Source organism: Otolemur garnettii, unplaced genomic scaffold (assembly GCF_000181295.1).
Source record: "Otolemur garnettii isolate 467f Iridium unplaced genomic scaffold, OtoGar3 scaffold00076, whole genome shotgun sequence".
NCBI lineage: Eukaryota > Metazoa > Chordata > Mammalia > Primates > Galagidae > Otolemur > Otolemur garnettii.
The window spans coordinates 4,835,269-4,857,061 of NW_003852471.1; the positions used below are offsets into that span (position 1 = coordinate 4,835,269).

Consider the following 21,793-nt stretch of genomic DNA (forward strand, 5'->3'; position numbering starts at 1 on the left):
ACTTCACCCTCGCCCTCCCACCCAGCCCCTTTCCCCCCAAATTCAGGGGAACTCCCGTTACCGCAGTGCCACCAGCATTACTCACTCATCCCCAGCCGGGCTGCCCCAGCGTTTATTAAGGGCTCTCGGCTCCTGCCTCTCACTCTCCATCTCCGCTCACTCAGCTCACTGGAGAGCCTCCTGCCAGCTCTGGAAAGAACTCCGACTCTTTCCAGCGATGTATCTCCTTGGGATCTTGCTTTGTGCTCTCTGGTCTGCGGTGTTGGCCGAGAACTCGGATGATTATGAGCTCATGTATGTGAATTTGGACAACGAGATAGACAATGGATTCCATCCCACCGAGGACCGTAAGTTCATTTTAACTGTTTCTCTGCTAACCCTAACTACGTGCCCACCGCTTTGGGTCTAAATCATATACGTGTACCTTGTAGCCAATGAAACGAGCTTAAAGTTGTAGTTTAATTTGCAAAAGTAAGAAGCACTTGAGGAAAGAGGGAGGTTTCAAAAAGTTGTCTCTGTAACGTACATAATGGGTTGAACCATATGAAATGGCCGGTATTCCACCGCTCTGAGCTACATAAACCGCAATTTCATACCGTCCAACTTAATCTATACTCGAACGAATAGTTTCTGTCTTTTTTTTTTTTTTTTTTGAGATATTTACACGCTGTTTTTCGGAGGAGGTATCTCTAAAGGGCAGGGGGATGCTGGGGACGGGCTGTGACTTGGCACCACCGAGGAGGGAAGCCAGCTTTTACCAAGCGCTTTCAAGGAAGGCCCGGGTGGGCTGCTAACTATGTGTGTCCCGCGCTCTAGCCACTTCGTGCGACTGTCGTCGGGAGCACTCCGAGTGGGACAAGCTCTTCATCATGCTGGAGAACTCGCAGATGAGGGAAGGGATGCTGCTGCAGGCCACGGACGACGTGCTCCGGGGCGAGCTGCAGAAGCTGCAGGCGGAGCTGGGCCGGCTGGCGGGCAGCCTGGCCAGACAGTGCGCGCCGGCGGCCCCCGCGGAGGCCGGGCTGGCCCGGGCGCTGGACGAGCTGCTGCAGGCGAGCCGCGAGGCGGGCCGCAGGCTGGCGCTGCTGGAGGGCGCGGCGGCGCGGCGCGGGGAGGAGGCGGGGCGCGCCCTGGGCGCCGTGCTGCAGGAGCTGCGGCAGGCGCGAGCCGACCTGAGCGCCCTGCGGGGCTGGGCGGCGCGGCGCTGGCTGCCCGCAGGTAAGGACGCGGGAGGAGCCGGGACCCCCTGCCCTACGGCTTTGTCCCGGGAGCGCGCGCAGCCGCGAGCCGGGCCGGGCAACCTGGTTGGGGAAGCTTCGGTGGAGAAACGCACGCGCGACCGCTATTCCTGCATGGGTGGTCACAGGGCTCAGACACGCATGCAAGGCGGGCAGTTGGCTTTAAAAATGTATTCCTTAGCCCTGGGGGACCCCAAAGAAAGCTGCGGACGTAACCATCACAATCTTGAAATAGCCGCGTGGGGCCCTAACACCCGATCTGACCAGGCACGGCGGGAATTCCACTGGGCAGTTAGAACCGTGACCCCTCTGTCCACCCTCCGGAGCTTCCCTCCGTTAGGGATTTCCACGTCTTCTAATTTTATCCTGCCTCTGTCTTTAGACGGGCTCTGGTTTCCCGCGGTAGCTATTTTAGGGCCAAGCCTAACTTTTAGGGACGTGTTCCAGCCCCTCAGCCGGCCTCTCCTCCCCTCCCATTCCGAGCAAGAGGCTTGAGGCGGAATCTGATCTACGATTCAGAGGAATTCTTCAGGGGTCCCTGGGTCTGTGGGCTAGCATGACAGTGGCGGTCGGAGGGTGTGCAGTTTGGGACAGTCCAGTGTAGAAACGTATCAGCGACTCCAGCCCGACCCCAGGGATGCAGAGAACCGGGCCCAGGGAGAGAGACTGTTCGAACCAGATGCAACTTGTCAAAGTCCCATCAGACACTCTATGAATCCCCAAAACAAACGTGGGTTCCCGAAATAATACTTTCTAAAGATGGCTAAATGAAAGAAACGGAAGATTTGGAGGGAAGGAATATCCCTTTATAAGTCAGAATTGCTAAGAAATTGTGGTGTGGGGATTATTTTGGATTATATTAGAAAATCAATGTCCTAGGTGAGAAAATATGACTTACACTTTCCTTAAAAACCTCGGAAACAGAAAACAATTATAATGCCATCCTTCCTTATATTTCCAATAAAACAGCTCTTATTGGATGGGGGCAGGGGGCGAACCAAAAGCATGTTTGAGAGCCTGTTTATTTAAAGTTGCAGGAACCATACCAGAATTTTCGTCTTTTCTAAATATTTGAGGTGTGTTTATCAGTACAGAGCATATTTCTTAAATATTAAGTAGGGATTCAGAGGAGAAAAAGCATCAAAAATACAGTAGTAGATCTTTAGGAGACAAATGATAAATTCAGTAGTAAGTAGTACTGGAGGAGACAAAGTATAAATTCGACAGCTATTTTAATGGACGCAATTTTTTGTTTTGCAAATTATGTAAAGTTGTCATGCTTATAATGTAGTGAAATGTAGAGATTTTCATTTTTGCCTTTGCATATTAGCTGGAGCAGAAGAGGGATGTGTTTCTGAGTTCTAAGATGTTCATTCTTATTACAGCCAATAGTACATTTGCCCACATGCCTTGGTCTCCTGCCAGCTTGGCTCCTAAGGGATTTCTAATCATTCTGTTGTCAGCCTCCTAAGAACCTGGTTTTAATTTTGTGTAGTCTTTGATAATATAATCAGAAAAACGTATTACTTAGAAACCATTTCATGAGAGAGTTTCTGACATTTTAAAGGGGTATCAAGAGCCTCGATCACTGGTCCCCAAAAAAACCCACAAAAAATTACCAGGATGCATTTCTACCCCATGAACTCCTATGGCCATGTGGTCTATAGGGAAGCTGAGTCTCTGAGATGCAATCAAAAAATGCTTTGGAATGCGATCTTGACTGCCTGGGCTTATTTAAACAGGAAATCACTTAGTTAGATTGCAGTGGGTACCCTCTTGAACACCACTGAAACTTTATAGAGAATATTTCAAATGCCCGTGGATGTGGTGAGGTTTTTGTTATCGAGAAGAAAATGCAACGAGCAATTTCATTTTAAATATCTTCAAAAATTCAAATTATTCAGTGATGTGGTTAATGCCAAAAACTACCAGGACGAGCTTTGTGCTTTAATATTATAGTTACTTTGACATGGTTTTTTGAATCTCAGTATTTTCTTTGGCTATTACTAAAGGATAAAGTCCACACCTGTTTACTCTTTTCAGGACAGAGCCTACCCCTGAGCCCCTTGTGGGGGTTCAACATGGTTTACCACACTTTCCATGGATGTTTGGTTTCTGCACGGTTCTGTCTCTTCACCAGCTAGCCTTTAGATGCTCTGGGAGTTTGCTTTTCAGACTAATCTTATGGCAAGTCTTTAGGCTGTTATAAAGTGAAGATTTAGGCCTCATTTATTTTTAATCTTTTCTTTTTAACAAAATAAAATCCTTTTTATCTATCTTGGCAAAATAATGCAAGTATAAAATAACATAGAGCTCATCTGCTAAGAGTTTCAGCACCATCATTTCAAAGAAACACCAAAAGGTCTTCCATCTTAGCATCTCCTGTTCCCCAGCTACCCATGTTGTTTTGAGATGCACAAAGGTGGAAGTTTATTGAACTTTTGCCCCACTCTGAAAGTCTCCTCTTTCAAAGTGTTCTGTAGCAGAAACGTGTTCTCCAACCAGGCCCCTGGAAAGAATTTACTCATCTTAAAGGTTTTCTATTATTGCTTAAACAGAATTTATAAGCATGTGGGCAAAGTAAGACTTTTTCAGCATATCCTTGGTTTACCTAGTTCTTCTTGGGTCCTACATACATACACTTGTTGCTTCTTTTCTTCCCATTTTATGTTCACTTTTTTATTTTATTTTATTTTATTTTATTTTGAGACAGAGCCTCAAGCTGTCCCCCTGGGTAGAGTGCTGTGGCATCACAGCTCACAGCAACCTCCAACTCCTGGGCTTAAGTGAGTCTCCTGCCTCAGCCTCCCAAGTAGCTGGGACCATAGTCACCTGCCACAATGCTTAGCTATTTTTTTTTTTTTTTTTGGTTGCAGCAGTCATTGTTGTTTGGCGGGTCCGGGCTGGGGATTTGAACCCGCCACCTTAGGTGTATGTGGCTGGCGCCTTAGCCACTTGAGCCACAGGCACTGAGCCTTTATTTTTTTCTTATTTCACAAAATTATGGGGGTACAAATGTTTTGGTTACACAGATTGCTTTTGTACCATTTGAGTCAAAGTTATCACCCAGACAGCATGCACTGTACCCAATAGGTGTGATTCTACCCATCCCCTCTGTTCTTCCCTACCTATTTGAATTTGATGGCTTACAGACTTGCAGAATATTAGAGAACTTTCATACACAACACTAAGGCCTAGAAGATTATGATGCACAGGCCTTAGCCTGCCCAGGTTATTAGTAGTTCAACAAACTGAATTCCAGCCCTCCTGGCCCCGTCCAGGGGTTCTATATTAAAAGACAATGCAGGGTGCTAGTTAAGGGTGTGGCTTCTGTAACCAGCAGCTAGATGATCAAACTCCAATTTTACTGCTTATCAGCTGTGTAATGATAGATAAGTTACTTATGCTTCAGTTTTCTCATCCATAAAATGGGAATAAAAAGACTAACTCTTAGGGCTGTTATGAATATTAAAATAATGTGTAAAAATGATTAGAATGGTATCTGGTACATAGCAAGCATCCAATACTTTCTCCATTTCAAAGGAAGTTTTCTAAAAGTGCTACCAAGTTTATATGAGAACACGGCATGTTAAAATGCATTCTATAATAACATCACTATTCTAAAATTTTGTTGAAAAATGTCTGTTAATAGTGGCTGAAGGCAGCGAACTAGATCCACTGAATTATAGTTTTATTATTCTTGAAGCTCAGTGGAAGCAAGAACAGAGAACCAAGATGGGCTCTAAAGTCTTGGGAATTGTAGAATCATTGAAGTTAACTCATATTGATTCAACTTAAAAAAAACAATAACAGAAAATATGTTAATGAAGGAGGAAGTAGTCCTGGTTTTTATTATTTTGTGGGTATTAGTTGACTCTTTCTTCAATTTGCCTGCTGTCTTCTCCATTGAGATGCTGCATTGAATAAGACAACTGGCTTTCCTTATTCTCCTTTTCTTTACAGAGATTACATTTGAAGCCCTTTAATTTATAATATAATGTTGCATATAGTTTTCAATTGTAGTCATTAAAATGCTTATATTAAAATGGCTAAATGCCAGAATATTTCTGAATGCATTTACATTTGTCTCTCATCTTCTTCTTGCTTTCTTGGTACTCTAGGTTGTGAAACAGCTATTTTATTCCCAATGCGATCCAAGAAGATTTTTGGAAGCGTGCACCCAGTGAGACCAATGCAGCTGGAGTCTTTCAGTATCTGCCTTTGGGTCAAAGCCACAGATGTATTGAACAAAACCATCCTGTTTTCCTATGGCACAAAGAAGAATCCGTATGAGATCCAGCTGTCCCTCAGCTATCGATCCACAATGCTTGTGGTCGGTGGGGAGGAAAACAAGCTGGTTGCTGATACTGCGGTTTCCCTGGGAAGGTGGACCCACCTGTGTGGCACCTGGAATTCAGAGAACGGGCTCTCATCTTTGTGGGTAAATGGTGAACTGGTGGCCAGCACTGTCAAGATGGCCAGTGGCCACATTGTTCCGGAAGGAGGGATCCTGCAGATTGGCCAAGAGAAGAATGGCTGCTGTGTGGGGAGTAGCTTTGATGAAACATTAGCCTTTTCTGGAAGACTCACAGGCTTCAATATCTGGGATCGTGTTCTCAGCCATGAAGAGATAAGAGAGACGGGAGGAGCAGAGTCTTGTCACATCCGGGGCAATGTTGTTGGGTGGGGAGTCACAGAGATTCAGCCGCATGGAGGAGCCCAGTATGTTTCATAAGTGTTGCAAAATTCTACTTGAAGCCAAAGAGAGAAACTCACATTTTAAATATATGCCAGTTGGGATGGTCTAAAAACCTCAGCGCAGAATAAGAACACTTGAGACTAATGAAGGAGAGAGTTGAGATCAATCTTTATTTATCTTGGCAAAATACTGAGTAAACTGTTGAAAGGAAGACATCGGAGAAAGCTTTTGGGAATTTTGTTACTAGACTTTATGCCATGGTGCTTTCAGAGTAATTCTGTGTCCGTCAGATAAACTCTCAAATAATTAAAAAAGACTGTATTGCTGAACAGAAGGACAATTGTTTTACTTTCCTTCGGTTAATTTTGTTTTGGCCAGAGATGAATTTTATATTGAAATAGTAACAACAAAAAGAAAGATTTGTTGTCCATTGTTCATTGTTATTGGTTTGTACCTTATTACAAAAAAAGATGATAAAAACGTATTTATACTACAAGATGACTTAACAAATATAAATGTAGGTTATGTGTTATAATCAAATGTCGCTCTGTTGAGAAAATAGACATATAAGTTATATTGTAAAATGAGTTGGTATTAATTTTATTAAGACTATTTTTGTAAAGCTCTACTGTAAATAAAACCTTTTATAAAACTAGCTCATGTCATCGAATGCTAAATTTAAGAGATGTTTTGGAGCAAACTCGCATTTTTCTCTTTTCATCTAGAGTAGGCAATTAGTTTTTAGAGACCATCAAACAAACAGCAGCAGTTATTATTGTTAGAAATAAGCTATAGGATTGTTTTAAGCTTTGTCGTCTTATAACTCCTAAGCAAGAAATAAGATCTTAGCCAAGTCAATTCATCTCTCTGGGTTTTAATTTTTGTTGTTGTTTGAGACAGTCTCAGAGTCTCACTGTTTTTAGTAGAGACAGGCTCTTGCTTTGCTCAGGCTGATCTCGAACTTCTGAGCTCAAGGGATCTTCCCACCCTAGGCTCCCAGGGTGCCAGGATTACAGTTGTGAGCTACCATGCCCAGCCTGGGTTTTAGTTTTTTCAACTGAGAAAGCTAAGAATTAAGGACGTATGATATCTAGGTCTCTTCTAATTTGATGAGTCCAGGAGTTGATACAAATTTCTCTACCGTATGACGTGAAAAAAACCCCACCCAACATGATTCATAAGAGTTCCTCCCCATGCTGCATGTAAGCAATGGCTTAGGACTATCATTTGGGAGAGGTAAGAATCAGGAAAAGAAAATGAAAGCACAGCTTGTTTTCTTATTCATGAAAGGGAGGACACCCACGCCACCTCACACTGCAGATAGGGAAGTAACTCTTCACCACCGCGCCATTGTTCTGTAGCAGGAAGGACCTTACAGAGCAGCTTCTGAGATATGGTAGAATCACAGGGATGATGTGTCCTCCTAAAAATAGGGCCTGGATAACCACAGATCACTTTCTGTTCACTGGGTTTGGAGAGTAGGCCCAAGAGCAATTCTGTAACTAAGTAGCTGGGTGTCCCTAGTTACCTTTCCTATTTAACTAGCTGAGCATCAAACAAGTTACTTAACTCCTCTGGATCTTCTCCGTAAAAGGAGAGGATTAGACTCTCAGTGCCTTTTGGCAATACAATTCCATGAATCTGATACTTTTTAAAGATGCACATGATAAAAATACAGCTTTATTCCACGTGTGAGTGAGACACACAAAACCAGGCTGATGAGTCTGTAAGAAAATCTCTTGTAGCTGTGAGCTGACAGGCCAGTTTCAGACTCTTGGAAATTATAGTAATTCAAGGTTGTAGAGCACACTGGTCACCGCAAAGTCCCTGATCAGCCATCATCTATATGACTTGACATCTCAGTCACAAGAAGAAAAACTGATTTAAACTTAGGCAGAAAATTAAGCCTGTCAATTCCTTTCAACTTTTCAGCATGAGTAACATCGCCTTACGAGACCCCAAATGATGAAGGCCAAGGTAAAGGCAAACTCATGTGTTTGCCATTTAGAATTAAATGTAAGAAAAAATTTAACTTTTTTGTAATTACACGTTGAAGGCAAAAAAGAAACAAATAGAAGAAAATGAAGCATAGAAGCTATAAAACTAGAAATTTCATTTTCTCTCATAGTAAGTATAGATAGGTGTTCTAAGGACTCTAATTATTCCATGATATCTAGTTCTTATTTTTCTTAGTAATAGGATTCTAGTTTCATCGGCACATATGGCCACCCAGAGTAAAGTCTACATTTTCAGCATTACTTGCAGCTAAGTGTGGCCATACGACTGAGTTCCTGCCAATGTTCAAATAGTCTATGTGATTCTCTTTGCCTTTCTTCCTTCTGTCTGATTGGAATGTGGTAATGATGGCTGGCACTAAAGCAATCATCTTAGACCCTGAGATTCCGTGCAGCAATATACATATTAGTAGAAGGTTCTGTGTTTCTGAAGATTGTGCAGCCGCTAGCCAGCCCTGGGCTGCCTGGTCCAGATTTCTTTTACATGAGAGAAAAACATACTTTTGTTGCATGTAATCCATTATTAGTTGATCACCCACACTAATCCTTATCCTGTATTTTTTTTAAATTAGAAAGACCATGCACTTTATTATCTCCAAATACTCACAGCCTAAACTCAGAAACACATTTTACAAATTCTCAGGATGTTGGATATCTGTCTTTTTTTTTTTCCTGACCAATAACATTTAATGAATTTGAGACTATAGAGTTGTTGGCAAAGGAGGCACTAAGACATGTGTAAAACTGAGATAAAATGTCTATAAAGGAATGGCAGTCTGTAGTTTAGTTTAGTCCACTGGGACACATTTCAGGCCCCAGATAATTATTGAGAGCATAACCACCTTAGGGGATAGTAAAATAATTGTGCAAGATAACTTCAGTTAGGAGGAAAGAATATGTAATATTTAATGCATTATGTGTATAAAATATTACTTGTATGTGCTAGGGTGACCAATTGTTTTACCTGGGACTATCCCAGCTTTAGCACTAAAGGTCCCCTGTCCAGAGAACCCTCAATCCCTAGCAAACTGTCCCTTTTACTATGTATATATGTCTATCCAGTATTTGCCATGTCCTGTGAAATATAAATTAACTTTTAAGTATTAATTCCCTTAAAGGATATTCAGAATATTTCACTAGTAAGCATAATATTGTAGGATTTTAGAGCTCAGTTATTTACAATCGCTTAATTGAATTCACTTTAACAAAGAATTTTAAAAAACGACAAAGAATTAGATTTGCAAAAAGACCAAGAAATTATAATTAATTTGCATTTCATGTCTTGTTAAATCTCATACTAGAAACTTCTCTGAGAGGTTTCCTAAGGCCAAATGTTTCCAGAATTGTCCTCTAGCTGCTTAAGAAATAGCACTTCCTAGGTCAAAAGTCTTGGCTAAAGTAATTGTGTATTTTCATTTGTATATTTTCGGATTCAGTGGATATGAAAACTCATATTGCTGACCCTTGCATTCAGTTTTATAAATCTGGGACATATAAGAAAGTTTTTTAAACCTTCAGAAACCTAGTATTTAAGTCCTGGCACCATTACCTACTAACTTACTAACCATAAGACATTGGACCTGTCAACTAATCTTTATGAGTCTCGATTTAGCCAAGAATTAGGAATAACTAGACTTTGGTATCTTGTTGAAAGGGCATCAAGCAGATAAGGTATATAAAGTACTTTTTAAACATAAAATAATATCACAAACAAGATAATTATCTTAAAAAATGTTTTCCCAAGTTGTTCCCAGTGACTTAAACTATAAATAAGCAAACAAAAAGAAATGTAAACAAATAAATGAATATAAGGATTCTCTTCCATTGTGGGTAAGTCATTTTCAGAGCTCAGCACAAGGACGTCACATCTGTGCTGGTCTCAGTCTACTTCACAGCGACATCTGCTGGTGAAGTCAAGATGGTGCAAACCCTGATTTACATCAGACCCCAAACTTGATTAACAACTAGGACCATCCTTTTCTGGTCCAAGATGCGTCTCTATTCTTTGACCTGTATTTGGATTGCCTTTTTATAACATTACATTTTAGACTTTCTTATGTGTATTAATTTAAGGTTGAATATTCTAAACAAGATTGCTAGTAACTTGTTTCCTAGAATATCTGATTAATAAATTCTTTCCCAACAACCTGTAATGTGGTGAACTTAAAAATAATTTCTTAAGAATAATTGTATCATGAATTTTTAATGGTTAAAAATATCCATAGAGATTATGAAATTCCACGAGTGTATATGGTTCTGCCTTCAATCTTTTAATATGGACCTGGCACATGGCAAATACTCAATTAGTAACAGTAATAACTACCAAGATGATGATGATAAGAAGAGGAATCATAGTGGCCACTGATAAACTATGGTCCCAGCCTTGTTCAAAGTATATAGGATATTTTACCTATTTAACTTTTTAAGTTTTATCCACCCTATGTTGTATATATTATTACTGCTACAAGAAATGGGGTGGGGGGGTCGATTTTCTATCTCTATTTTTCTCAGACAGTTCACCAATCAGTGGTTTGAATTTTGTCTCAGAGAAAGAAATGAGGTGAATTTATCATAATTAACTAGACAGTCTGGTCCAGGCAATTGCCAGTAAGTCAGGAAGGAATCTGGACTCTTGCTGAGCTAATATTGCATTTTCTTTCCAAAGATTTTCTACTTAAGTTTCAAATCATTTGAGGTTATCTTGTGACTTGTGCCAGAGGACCATGTAAAAGGCCCAGGAGATGCATATTTCTTTATTATGATCACTGAGTCAGAAATGCAGAAGCAGGAATTAGATTGGATGGCAATGGTGTGTACTGCATCACAAAGTTCCAAATAAAAATTTGGAAAGGGCTTCTCTTTTTTTCCCTTCTCAGGTAATCCCTTGCAGTTGTGGATACTTCCATCTTTAGGGGTCTTTAATAACATCTTGGGTGATAGACATGCTGACTCATGTTGCACTGAACATCGGTTGTGCGTTTATTTTCCAATACTGGACAGGTATTACAGATCATCTTTACAGGGCAAAGAACAAGTTTGGAGAATTATTTGGCAGCACTAGGAAAATAATCCTTCTGGAAACCCGTGCTCTGGAAAGGTTCTGATGTAAAAAGTCATCATATTATTCTGATATAATTTAAGCTGAAAATACATTCATCACTCAAGTGACATCTTTGTCTTATTTATTTTTTTGAGACAAGAGTCTCACTTTGTCACCCTTGGTAGAGTGCTATAGCATCAGCTCACAGCAACCTTAAACTGTGGGGCTCAAGTGATTTTCTTGCCTCAGCCTCCCAAGTAGCTGGGACTACAGGTACCCGCCACAATGCCTGGCTATTTTTAGAGATGAGGTCTCACTCTGGCTCAGGCTGGTCTTGAACCTGTGAGCTCAGGCAATCCACCCGACTCGGCCTCCAGAGTGCTGGGATTACAGGCACGAACTACCATGCCTGACCTATTGTCTTGTTTTTTAATTCAAAGGGAAGCGTTCAATGTTTTCTGAATAAGTATAATTTTAGATTAGTTTTCTGTAGATCCTCTCTGTCAGAATAAGGATGTTCCCTTATATTGCTAGTTTGATAAGAGATTTTTTTTCTAAATCACTAATAGACTTTGAATTTTACTAAGAGATATTTGAATTTGTCTTGTATATTTAGGTCTTTATTCCATGCGATACTAATTTATACATGCTGTTACATGGACAATTGTCCCAGAATCATTTACTGAATAGTCTATCCTTCTTTAATGCAAAGATTCCCCTGGGATATCAGTTTACATATATGCATGAGTTTCTTTCTTTCTTCTTTCCTCTGGTCCATGGGTTATTTGCTGTTCTTGTGCCAGTGCTAAACTGTCTTAGTTTCTATGATTTTTGGTCTTACAATGTCTTGATATCTGGTGATAAAATTATCACCTTCTTTTTCCCAGTAACTCCCATCTTACTCTCCTATGAAATTGTTCTAGCTATCTGTTTTACTTTATCTTACTTATAAGTTCTAAAATGATCTTGTCATTGTTCACGAAAACCTCTGTTGGCATGTTATTAAAATTTCTCTGAATTTATTAAAAATTTGTATCTTTACCAAGTCAAGTTCTCCCATGTATGAATATGATATATTGTTCCATTTACTTACCCTCTATTTAACTGCTTTCAATAAACTTCTATAATTTTATTCTCAAAAGCCACATATAACTTTCCCTGTAAGAATTATATATTTTTCTACTTTAAATAATAGTTTTAGTATTATATTTTCAATTTATTATTACTGGTATATAGGAAAACAACTGGTTTCTCAAATTGATCTCACTTCCAGTAACTTTACTGAAATTTCTCTAATTATGTATAAAAATTCACTGGCGAGTATTTGGATTTTCTACTCTAGATAATCATATTTTTGAGAAATAATGATTGATTTGTTACCTCCTTTCTGATTGTTTTAACTTTATTATTATTATTATTATTATTATTTTTGGTCTAGGCTGGGGCTTCTAGTGCCAATAAATAGAAGTACATAGAGTAGCATGCTGGTCTCATTCCTGACTTTAAAGGATGCTTCTACTATTTCACCATTATACGCACACATGCACTCAGGCTGTCTGAAAAATATCCAGCCATATAATATGGAAAATAGTGTTAATGATGACTGGATACTTTCTGGACAGCGGTATATATATCCGTGTACATACACACACATACATATTCTTAAGCACATTAAGGAACTTCTCCAAAATTCCTAATTTATAATTTTTTTCATGAATGGGTGCTGATGATTTTACTCATCACATAACTTTTCCCTTTTAGTCTTTTATAAGAAGGAATTACATTTTGAAAATTAAGCCATCCTATATTCCTGGGATAAACTTAACTTGGTCATTGTATTTTATAAAGTAGGGATAACAATAGCTCCTTTCATGTAAGGTATTGGGGGAGAATTATATGTTAAAAGGCTAGTACTTGGTATATAGTAAGCATTTCAGCAAATGTTAGCTGTTATTTTCTTTAAGAATTGCTAGAGTCATTTTCTTAACATTTTTATTTCTGGTTTGTGCACCCATGTTCATAAGATGGACTTGCATTTTTCTTTTTCATACTGTCCTCATGTGGTATTGATATGGCTATGCTAGCCTTATAGAATTACGCAGAGAATGTACTTCTGTTTCAATTATCTGGAAGAGTTTAGGTAAGATTAGAATGATCTATTATTTGTATATTTGTTATAATTCACCTCTAAAGCTAAATGGGACAGTTTTTAAAAATCTGTTAAATTTTTTTGATGGATTGATTTTAACATATTGATACAACTGTTTTATTTGATATAAAGAAATTCAGATTTTCTATCCTCTTATTCTCTCAAGTAGGAATCAAGATACTGACTCTGATTATGCCTTTAATTCTCTCTCCAAAAGGAAGTCCCTTTTACAATTTCTTTCTCACTGGAAGAATTCAGAGAATACAAAATAGATAAATGGAGCCCAAACAATTTGAATAAAAGGAATTTATATTTACATTAAGTGTAATAGTAAGCATACTTATATAAAACCATTAATAATGAGAAGTAGCAAAAATTTGCTTCAAGTATTGGAATATTTGCCTCTGGGGATAAATACACAGCCCACTTGACAAAGTCTTTCATGATTGACATATAAGCATAAAGGAGACATTTGCTTTGGGATCAGGAACAGACATATGTATTATACAATTATGAAAAATATGATCGATTGACTGGGCATAGTGGGTTGTCCTTGTATCCTAGCACTTTGAAAGGTTGAGGTGGCATAATCTAAGGCCAGGAGTTTAAGACCCACTTGGACAACATAATAAGACCCTTATCTGTACAAAAAATGAAGAAATTAGCTGGGCATAGTGATGCACAACTATAGCCTAATCTACCTGGGAGACTGAGTTGGGAAAATCACTTCAGCACCAAGAGTGAGAGGTTGCAGTGAGCTGTAATCGAGCCCCCGTACTCCAGCCTGGGCAATAGAACAAGATTCTGTCTGTAATCAATGAAATAGTAGCAAACAAGTCTAAGGTGCTGACACGAATGGTACACCACAAGGTTCACCCAACCCCACATGGTCAACATTTTCTTTTATCAGTGTTTTAACATGAAGATCAAAGTGACTCTGCTCATAAAAATTACAGGTGACAAGAACCTGGAAAGAACTGCTGATACAGTGAGATGGAAGAACATAATCGAACAAGATCTTGGCATGCCAAAGTGCTGGGCTGGTTTTCATATGAAAAAGGATAAAGGATTAAAAGTACTTACATAAGACTCAAAAAAAAAAAAAAAAACCCAACTAAACACAGACTGTGGCAGAAACGGCTAAATATGATAAAAACAACTTTTGTAAAAACAAAAACTGTGGAGATTCTGAATAGAAGTTCATGATGCAAATGACAAAAAAGTGAACTTGATTTTAGGTTACATTAAGGAAAATCCAGTTTATCAACAGGGAGCTTAAATCCACTTTAGTCTTCACAAGCAAGGTGGAACCTGGAATGCTATGGACTCGAGACTGTGTGATCCCCACAGGAACACCAGAGCACATTCGGGGAGAGAAGACCAGTGAAGGAGAGGGCAAGGTACATCTTGCAAGTGGATGCAGAATCGAGTCATCACCTGCTCAGTGAGTGAACTGAGAGGAAAACCGCAGATGTTATGCCTGGGGAAGAAAAGAGAAGTGTGCAAAGGGGAGGGGTGGTAAGATACGAAAGTCGTGGCTCAATTTTTGAAAGTTTGTCATGTGAAAGAGAAAGTAGGGTTTGTGACCCAAGGAGGAAGTCTTCATCAAAAGGAGGTGAGAGTCACACGCAGAAAACTTAATTCAACAAAAAGAAAAAAATACCCAATAGTTAGATTTTTCCAGAGATAAAGTGTGTTGTCATAGGAAATAGTGAGTTCCCTGTTCCTAATGGGATTCTAGTTTAGGGAGGTAATCATGATTATCATCATCACCATCCAAACTAAGATTTATCAAAAACCAACTATATCCTGGTATCTCAACATCTCAACATCTGTATTTACAGATGAGAAAATAGAGTCTCAGAAAGATGAAAATACAACTAGTATTTGGTGGAGCTGAGATTTAATTCTAAAAATAGTTTTTAGAGTAAATGCCCAGGGTTTGAATCTTGCTTTTACTTCTCTACGCTTTAGCTTATTCATTTATAAGACAATATGGTGAACACTTCTGTCTCCAGTCCCCAGTATTCATTCACTCCACTGCCAGCAATAGCCCTGGATTCCTTTTGGGGGGGGTGGTGGTCTATTTATGCTTTCTTTACTCTTCATCCTTGTGGTTCTGCTGCAGCTCACCCTCATCACCCTCATCTCCAGTTTTGAGGGTGGCTCATGACCCAAACCTGGCCAACTGAAATACAGTGTCCCCTGGCAATCATGAGGGATTGGTTCAGAAGTGGTTATGTGGCCTCTGTCAGGTCAAACAGAGAATGTGAGACTGGATATGGACTTTTTTTGCTTAATAGATTTTCATGATGATGTGACTGGAATGTGTAGAGGCCCACACCATAGACCATGCAAGAGAAACCAAGCCACAGGAAGTAGAGCTGACTTTGGGGACCAGCACTGAGCCCCGAATAAAGTCGGATAGAAAGTGTAATATACTCATGGACTTTATCATTTGCCAATGAAGTGTCATTGTTGCTCCTCCTCCTCCCCCTCTTTCTCTTTTTCCTCCTCCTTCTTCTTCAAATCATTTATACCTGGGAGTTTCTGTTACTTAAAATGCTACCAGCAGGTAAAATGGTGTCACAGGCCATCTGTTAGGGGGTTATTGTGGGTATAAATGGGTTAATACAGTATCTGGCATAAAGAATGTGTGCAATAAATTTTAAACTTTAGCCATTGTAGTCTATGCTATTTTTTTGTTTTGTTTTGTTTTCTTTCTTTCTTTTTTTTTTTTTATTGAATGGTAACTGTGTACATTAATGCACTTCTGGGGTACAGTGTGATGTTTTCACACATAATCCGAAACACTTCCATCAAACTGGTTAACATAGCCTTCATGTCATTTTCTTAGTTATTGCGTTAAAATGTTCATATTCTACTCATAGAAAGATTCACTTGTATCCTTGTAAGATAAACCACAGGAGTGAACCCTCGAATCCTCCTCCCTCCACCCATTCCCCCCTCCCCCCTTCCCGTATCCTTAGGTTGTTATTAGGTTATAGCTTTCATATAAAAGGCTTAAATTAATTTCATAGTAGAGGTGTGTACATTGGATACTTTTTCTTCCATTCCTGTGATACTTTGCTAAGAAGAACATTTTGTAGTCCATGCTATTATAATAATTATCATCATTGAATGGCTGAACAATTGATGATTTTTGTGGAAGTAGAAATATGGGAGAATGAAAATGAGTATACTATAAGTCAAAGAAGGCCTAAAGGGGAGAGAAACTTTTTTTTAGGTAATAAAAAGAAAAATCCCAATGATGACTCCCAAGGCTGTTTGGCAGGAGCTGTAAGACAGATTTGCAATGCAAAAAAGTTACTACTCAGAGACAAGGACAACAAGATCCCTTCTGCTTTGCAACTCAGAGTATCATGGGCTCAAGTGACAGTGGAGTTTTACAGTCATATCAGTCTTAGATATCTAAACATTGAAATATGTAGCCCCATCCTTTTATAGGTCAAATTACCATTCATTTAATGGTAATGTTCATAGTGCCAGATCAAATCAACCAAATCATTTGTTTATTTCAAATGCTTACAGTGAATTTAGAAAGTATATTTTGTGTTTCAAAGATTTCTTTGTAATTGAAAAAGCATTAAAAAAAAAAAAGCACAAATAGATGAGCTAAGTTCTTGGCAGCTGTAAAGAGCTAATGTAATTTTTTATAAATCTGTTATTTGCAAGTCTGACTATTATGCTTTCAAAATGTGTGGTGTACATAAGTGTTTGTAATTCCTATGAAATATGTTCTAAAAATGTAGCTAAGATTGTGAAAAAAATCACAATTGCTTTTCTATACTTCTAGCAAATTCAATATTGTGTATAAAGTAAAAGCAGTAATTTAATCCTGTAGCAAAAGGAAATTAGAAATTATAATACTATACCTGAAAGAACTAAAAATAGATCTACCATTTGATCCAGCAATCCCACTACTACTGCCCCCAATACATTTTATAAAAAAGATACTTGCACCCAGTGTTTATAGTAGTATAGTTTACAAATGCCAAGATGTGGAAACAGGCCAAATGCCCATTAACATGAATGGATTGATAAAATGTGACATATGTATACCATGAAATACTACCCAGTCATAAAGAAATGGTGGTCTAGTATCTTTTGTAACAACCTGGATGGAATTAGAGACCATTCTCCTAAGTGAAATAGCACAAGAATGGAAAAACAAACACCAAATGTTCTCAATACTAAACTGGAACTAGTTGATCAACACTTACAAGAACATATGGAAGAAAAACTCAATGGAAATCAAGTAGGTGGGAGGGGGGAGAAGGGGTTGGGTAAATTCACACCTAACTGGTACAATGCACATATTCTGGGTGAAGAGCACACCTATAACTTTGACTTAAAATGTATAAAAGCAAATTATGTGACCAAAAGGTGTGTACTCCTGTAATATTCTAAAATTAAACAAGACAGAATCATAGCCAACTCATACCAAATAAACAAACAAACAAATAGGCTCAGTGCCCATAGTACAGTGGTTATGGTGCCAGCCACACACACCGAGGGTAGTGGGTTTGAACCTGGCCTGGACCAGCTAAACAACAATGACAACTGCAACAAAAAACAGCTGGGCCTTTTGGTTGGCACCTGTAGTCCCAACTATTTGGGAGGCTTAGGCAGGAGAATCGCTTAAGCCAAAGACTTTGAGGTTGCTGTGAGCTGTAACACCCTGGCACTCTACGAAGGGCAACATAGGGAGACTCTGTCTCAAAATAAAAACAAACAAACAAACAAATAACACACAAAAAAGAAATGGTGGTCTAGTATCTTTTGTAACAACCTGGATGGAATTAGAGACCATTCTCCTAAGTGAAATAGCACAAGAATGGAAAAACATTGACAAGATTTTAACATTGGTAAAGCAGGACACCATTGATGGCGGGGGAGGGGGCTGACAACAATGAAAACTTTGATAAGCAGTTCTCGATAATCAGTTCTCAACAATTATTTGTTATTATTAAAGTTTAACATTATAAAATTAATAAAAATAATATAAAACTCATATCCTGGTGAAATAGCCACATGGCAGCTGAAAACTGTATTTTCCCTTCCTGTTCTCCCACGTTCCCTAGCTTGTCATGCATTCTTTCCAAAAATCGGAACTTTTTTAAAACACCGCAGGATGCGAGACAAATTTTTAAAAATCAGGACTGTCCTGCCAAAAGCGGGATGTCTGGTCACCTTACTCTAGACAGGAGGGGGCTACTTGTTTGTTCCAGACACTTAGGCTCCTTCTGATCTAATTGTCCTTGCCTAGAAACAAGGGAGGGAGCCAGTCTCTTTCTGGTACCGATTCCACCTGGGCGACCTTGCTTAGGAGGGGAATAGGGAGTTTACATTAGCCTTTTCATTTCCAAATGAAGTTACATTAACCTCTTCATTCCCAAATGGAGTTACATTAACCTTTTCAGCAGCACATGTATATTCCCTTCCCATTCTCCCACTGTTCCCTAGCTTGTCATGCATTCTTTCCAGAAATTGGGACTTTTTAAAAATGCTGTGGGACGTGGGACAAATTGTTAAAAATTGGACTGTTCCGCCAAAAGTGGATGTCTGGTCACCTTATCTTAATGACATCTGTAGAGGGGAGCATTACCATGCTGGAGCTCAGACATATCCGGCATCCAGCAGACACAATTGGGTCAGAAGTTGGAGTTGGGGAGTTCTACTAACAGCCCTCTTTAGGAATACTTGGTTACAATGGACCTAAGTCAAGAACAAAACCTTAGTCTTTGGCAGGCAGGAAACATGAGAACTGGGGAGTAAATTTGTTGGTAACCCCAGATTCCTGTGTGGATAAATAACTAAGTCCCAGGAAAAATAATTTCAGATAAAACAGAACGAGTATTCTACTGCAAATGCAGTTTGGCACTGTTCTGGAGCCTCTCTACCAATGTATAACACCAAAACCAAAACTTATATTCTCTCCCACCCTGCCACAGACTGCTGAGCTGAGGACTGGTGGCTCCAGAAGCTTCAGGTGGTTCAGCACAGTGGTGTAGAGACCACCATCCCTGGAGGGTCGCATGGAGTCCCTAGGAATAGAGTTTGTTCTTGGGACCTCCATAGCAGTGGCCCCAGGGTCTGCCACATTCAGGGTAGAGAAGAGTGACAGTACCAACAATCATGGGCTCAAAGACTGGTCTGGGTACCTCAGGAAGAAAGCTCAAGGAGCACATCTTTGGGGGCCCTAAGAAATACTTGTACTGAGAGCACTCTACAGAGGGTTGATGCTGAACTAAGCACTGGGGGTTGTGTCAGTAAAATGTGGGTTGAATTACTCACAGACCTAGTGTATTTTTATTAATTAGCACTGGGGACATTTGGATCCATATAAAATAATACCATATATCAGAGAATTTCAGCTTTATGCTATGGCACACTGGTGTGTGGTGAGAGGATCTTAGGTATGCCATGAAAATTTAGAAAGACCATAATTAAATTATTTTTGGAAGAAGTTCAAGGCACAGTAAGTATATTCTTTTTCTTACTCTTTTTTTGATCAACATAATTTAAGTATGCCACAGAAGTTTAACTATATGTTTAAGTGTGCCATGAGATTAAAAAAAAGGTTTAAAAACACTGCCATATGTTGTTCACTTATCCCAAGCCCCAAATACATGGTTTCTGATAGACCTGGAACCAAATAGAAGAAAGTGAAGACAAGGAGAATATTTTGCATGGACTAACTGGACTTTCTCTTTATTCAAATATTGGAACAATTACAAAGGAAATTCATCACATTAGATGTCTACATCCAAAAAACAGAAATAGAGCACATCAACAACCTAATGAGTCATCTTAAGGAAATGGAAAAAGAAGAACAATCTAATTCCAAACCTAGCAGAAGAAAAGAAACAAAATTAAGCCAGAAATTAATGGAATTGAAAACAAAAGAATCATTCATAAAATTAATGAAACAACAAGCTGGTTCTTTGAAAAAATAAATACAACTGATTAACCTTTGGCCAGACTAACTAGAAACAGAAAAGTAAAATCTCTAATAACCTGTATCAGAAATGAAAATGAGAACAACAGATATCACAGAGATACAAGACATTATCTCTGATTACTACTAAAAACTCTATGCCCAGAAATTTGACAATATGGAGGAAATGGACCAATACCTGGAATTACACATTCTCCCTAGACTTAACCAAGAAACAATAGATCTCTTGAAGAGACCAATATCAAGCACTGAGATCAAATAAACAATAAAAAATCTCCCAACAGAAAAATACCCTGGTCCACCAGAATTCTATCAAACCTTCAAAGTAGAGCTTATCTCCAGACTACGGAAACTATTTCAAAATGTTGAGAAGGAAGCAAACATCACCCTGATGATCCAACTAAAAAGGAGAACTACAGACCAATTTCACTAATGAATGTGGATGCAAAAATATTCAACAAAATCCTAGCCAATAGATTACAGCTATTGTAATCGTTAAAAAAATTATACATCACAATCAAGTAGGCTTTATCCCAGGGATGCAAGGCTTGTTTAACATACACAAATCCATAAATGTAATTCACCATATCAATAGAAGCAAAAACAATGACTATATGATCCTCTCAATAGGTGTAGAAAAAGCACTTGATAAAATTCAGCATCCTTTTCTAATAAGAACACTTAAGAATGCAGGCATAAGTGGCTCATTTCTTAAACTGAAGACATCTATGGCAAATCCACAGCTAATATTATACTGAATGGAATAAAACTGAAACCTTTTCCACTTAGAACTGTTAACCAGACAAGGATGTCCTCTATTGTCACTACTATTCAATATAGTTCTGGAAGTTCTAGTCAATACAATCAGGCAAGAGAAGGAAATAAAGGGCATCCAAATGGAGACAGAGGAGGTCAAATTCTCTCTCTTTGCTGATGATATGATCTTATACTTAGAAAATCCAGAGACTCAACCTCAAAACTCCTGGAAGTGATGAAGAAATATAGTAACATCTCAGGGTATAAAATCAATGTCCACAAATCAGTAGCTTTTGTATACACCAGTAACAGCCAAATTGAGAAACTCATCAGAGACATAATTCCTTTTACAGTAGCTTCAAAGAAAATGAAATAACCAGGAATATACCTAACAAAAGAGGTGAAGGATCTCTACAAAGAGAATTACGAAACCCTAAGAAAAGAAACAGAAGAAGACATTAACAAACGGAGGAACACACCGTGCTCCTGGTTGGAAAGAATCAACATTGTTAAAATGTCTATACTTTCCAAAACAATCTACAGATTCAATGCAATCCCCATTAAAATAACAATACCATACTTTGAATATTTGGAAAAAATACTACTTCATTTTGTATGCAATCAGAAAAAACCCTGTATAGCCAAGCAATTCTTAGTAATAAAAACAAAGCTGGAGGCATCACCCTACCAGATTTTGGGCAATATTACAAGTCCACAGTGATCAAAATAGTATGGTATTGGCACAACAATAGAGACATAGACAATTGGAACTGAACAGAAAATCAGGAGATGAAACCAGTCTCTCATAGCCATCTGATCTTTGATAAACCCAACAAAAGCATACACTAGGGAAAATAATCCCTATTCAATAAATGGTGCTGGGAGAACTGGACAACTCCATATAAAAGACTGAA

General features: G+C 38.8%; 2 protein-coding genes across 3 annotated transcripts in view; one reads left to right on the forward strand and one right to left on the reverse strand.

Moving 5' to 3' along the window:
- Nucleotides 1-21,793, reverse strand: part of VEPH1 (ventricular zone expressed PH domain containing 1) — a 203,951-nt gene that overhangs the window by 147,199 nt on the left and 34,959 nt on the right. The gene's annotated exons all lie outside the window — the stretch shown is intronic.
- Nucleotides 92-6,632, forward strand: PTX3 (pentraxin 3). Its single transcript, XM_003794137.2, has 3 exons — nucleotides 92-347; nucleotides 817-1,218; nucleotides 5,360-6,632. The coding sequence occupies exons 1-3, from the start codon at nucleotides 218-220 to the stop codon at nucleotides 5,971-5,973; spliced, it is 1,146 nt and encodes a 381-aa protein (XP_003794185.1). The 5' UTR covers nucleotides 92-217; the 3' UTR covers nucleotides 5,974-6,632.

What these genes read in the sequence shown, in the direction of transcription:
- PTX3 (XM_003794137.2), top strand. Translation starts at nt 218, where the DNA reads ATGTATCTCCTTGGGATCTTGCTTTGTGCTCTCTGGTCTGCGGTGTTG. An exon ending in ATTCCATCCCACCGAGGACC is followed by an intron (nt 348 to 816) that starts GTAAGTTCATTT and finishes CCCGCGCTCTAG; the next exon opens with CCACTTCGTGCGACTGTCGT. An exon ending in GCGGCGCTGGCTGCCCGCAG is followed by an intron (nt 1,219 to 5,359) that starts GTAAGGACGCGG and finishes TTGGTACTCTAG; the next exon opens with GTTGTGAAACAGCTATTTTA.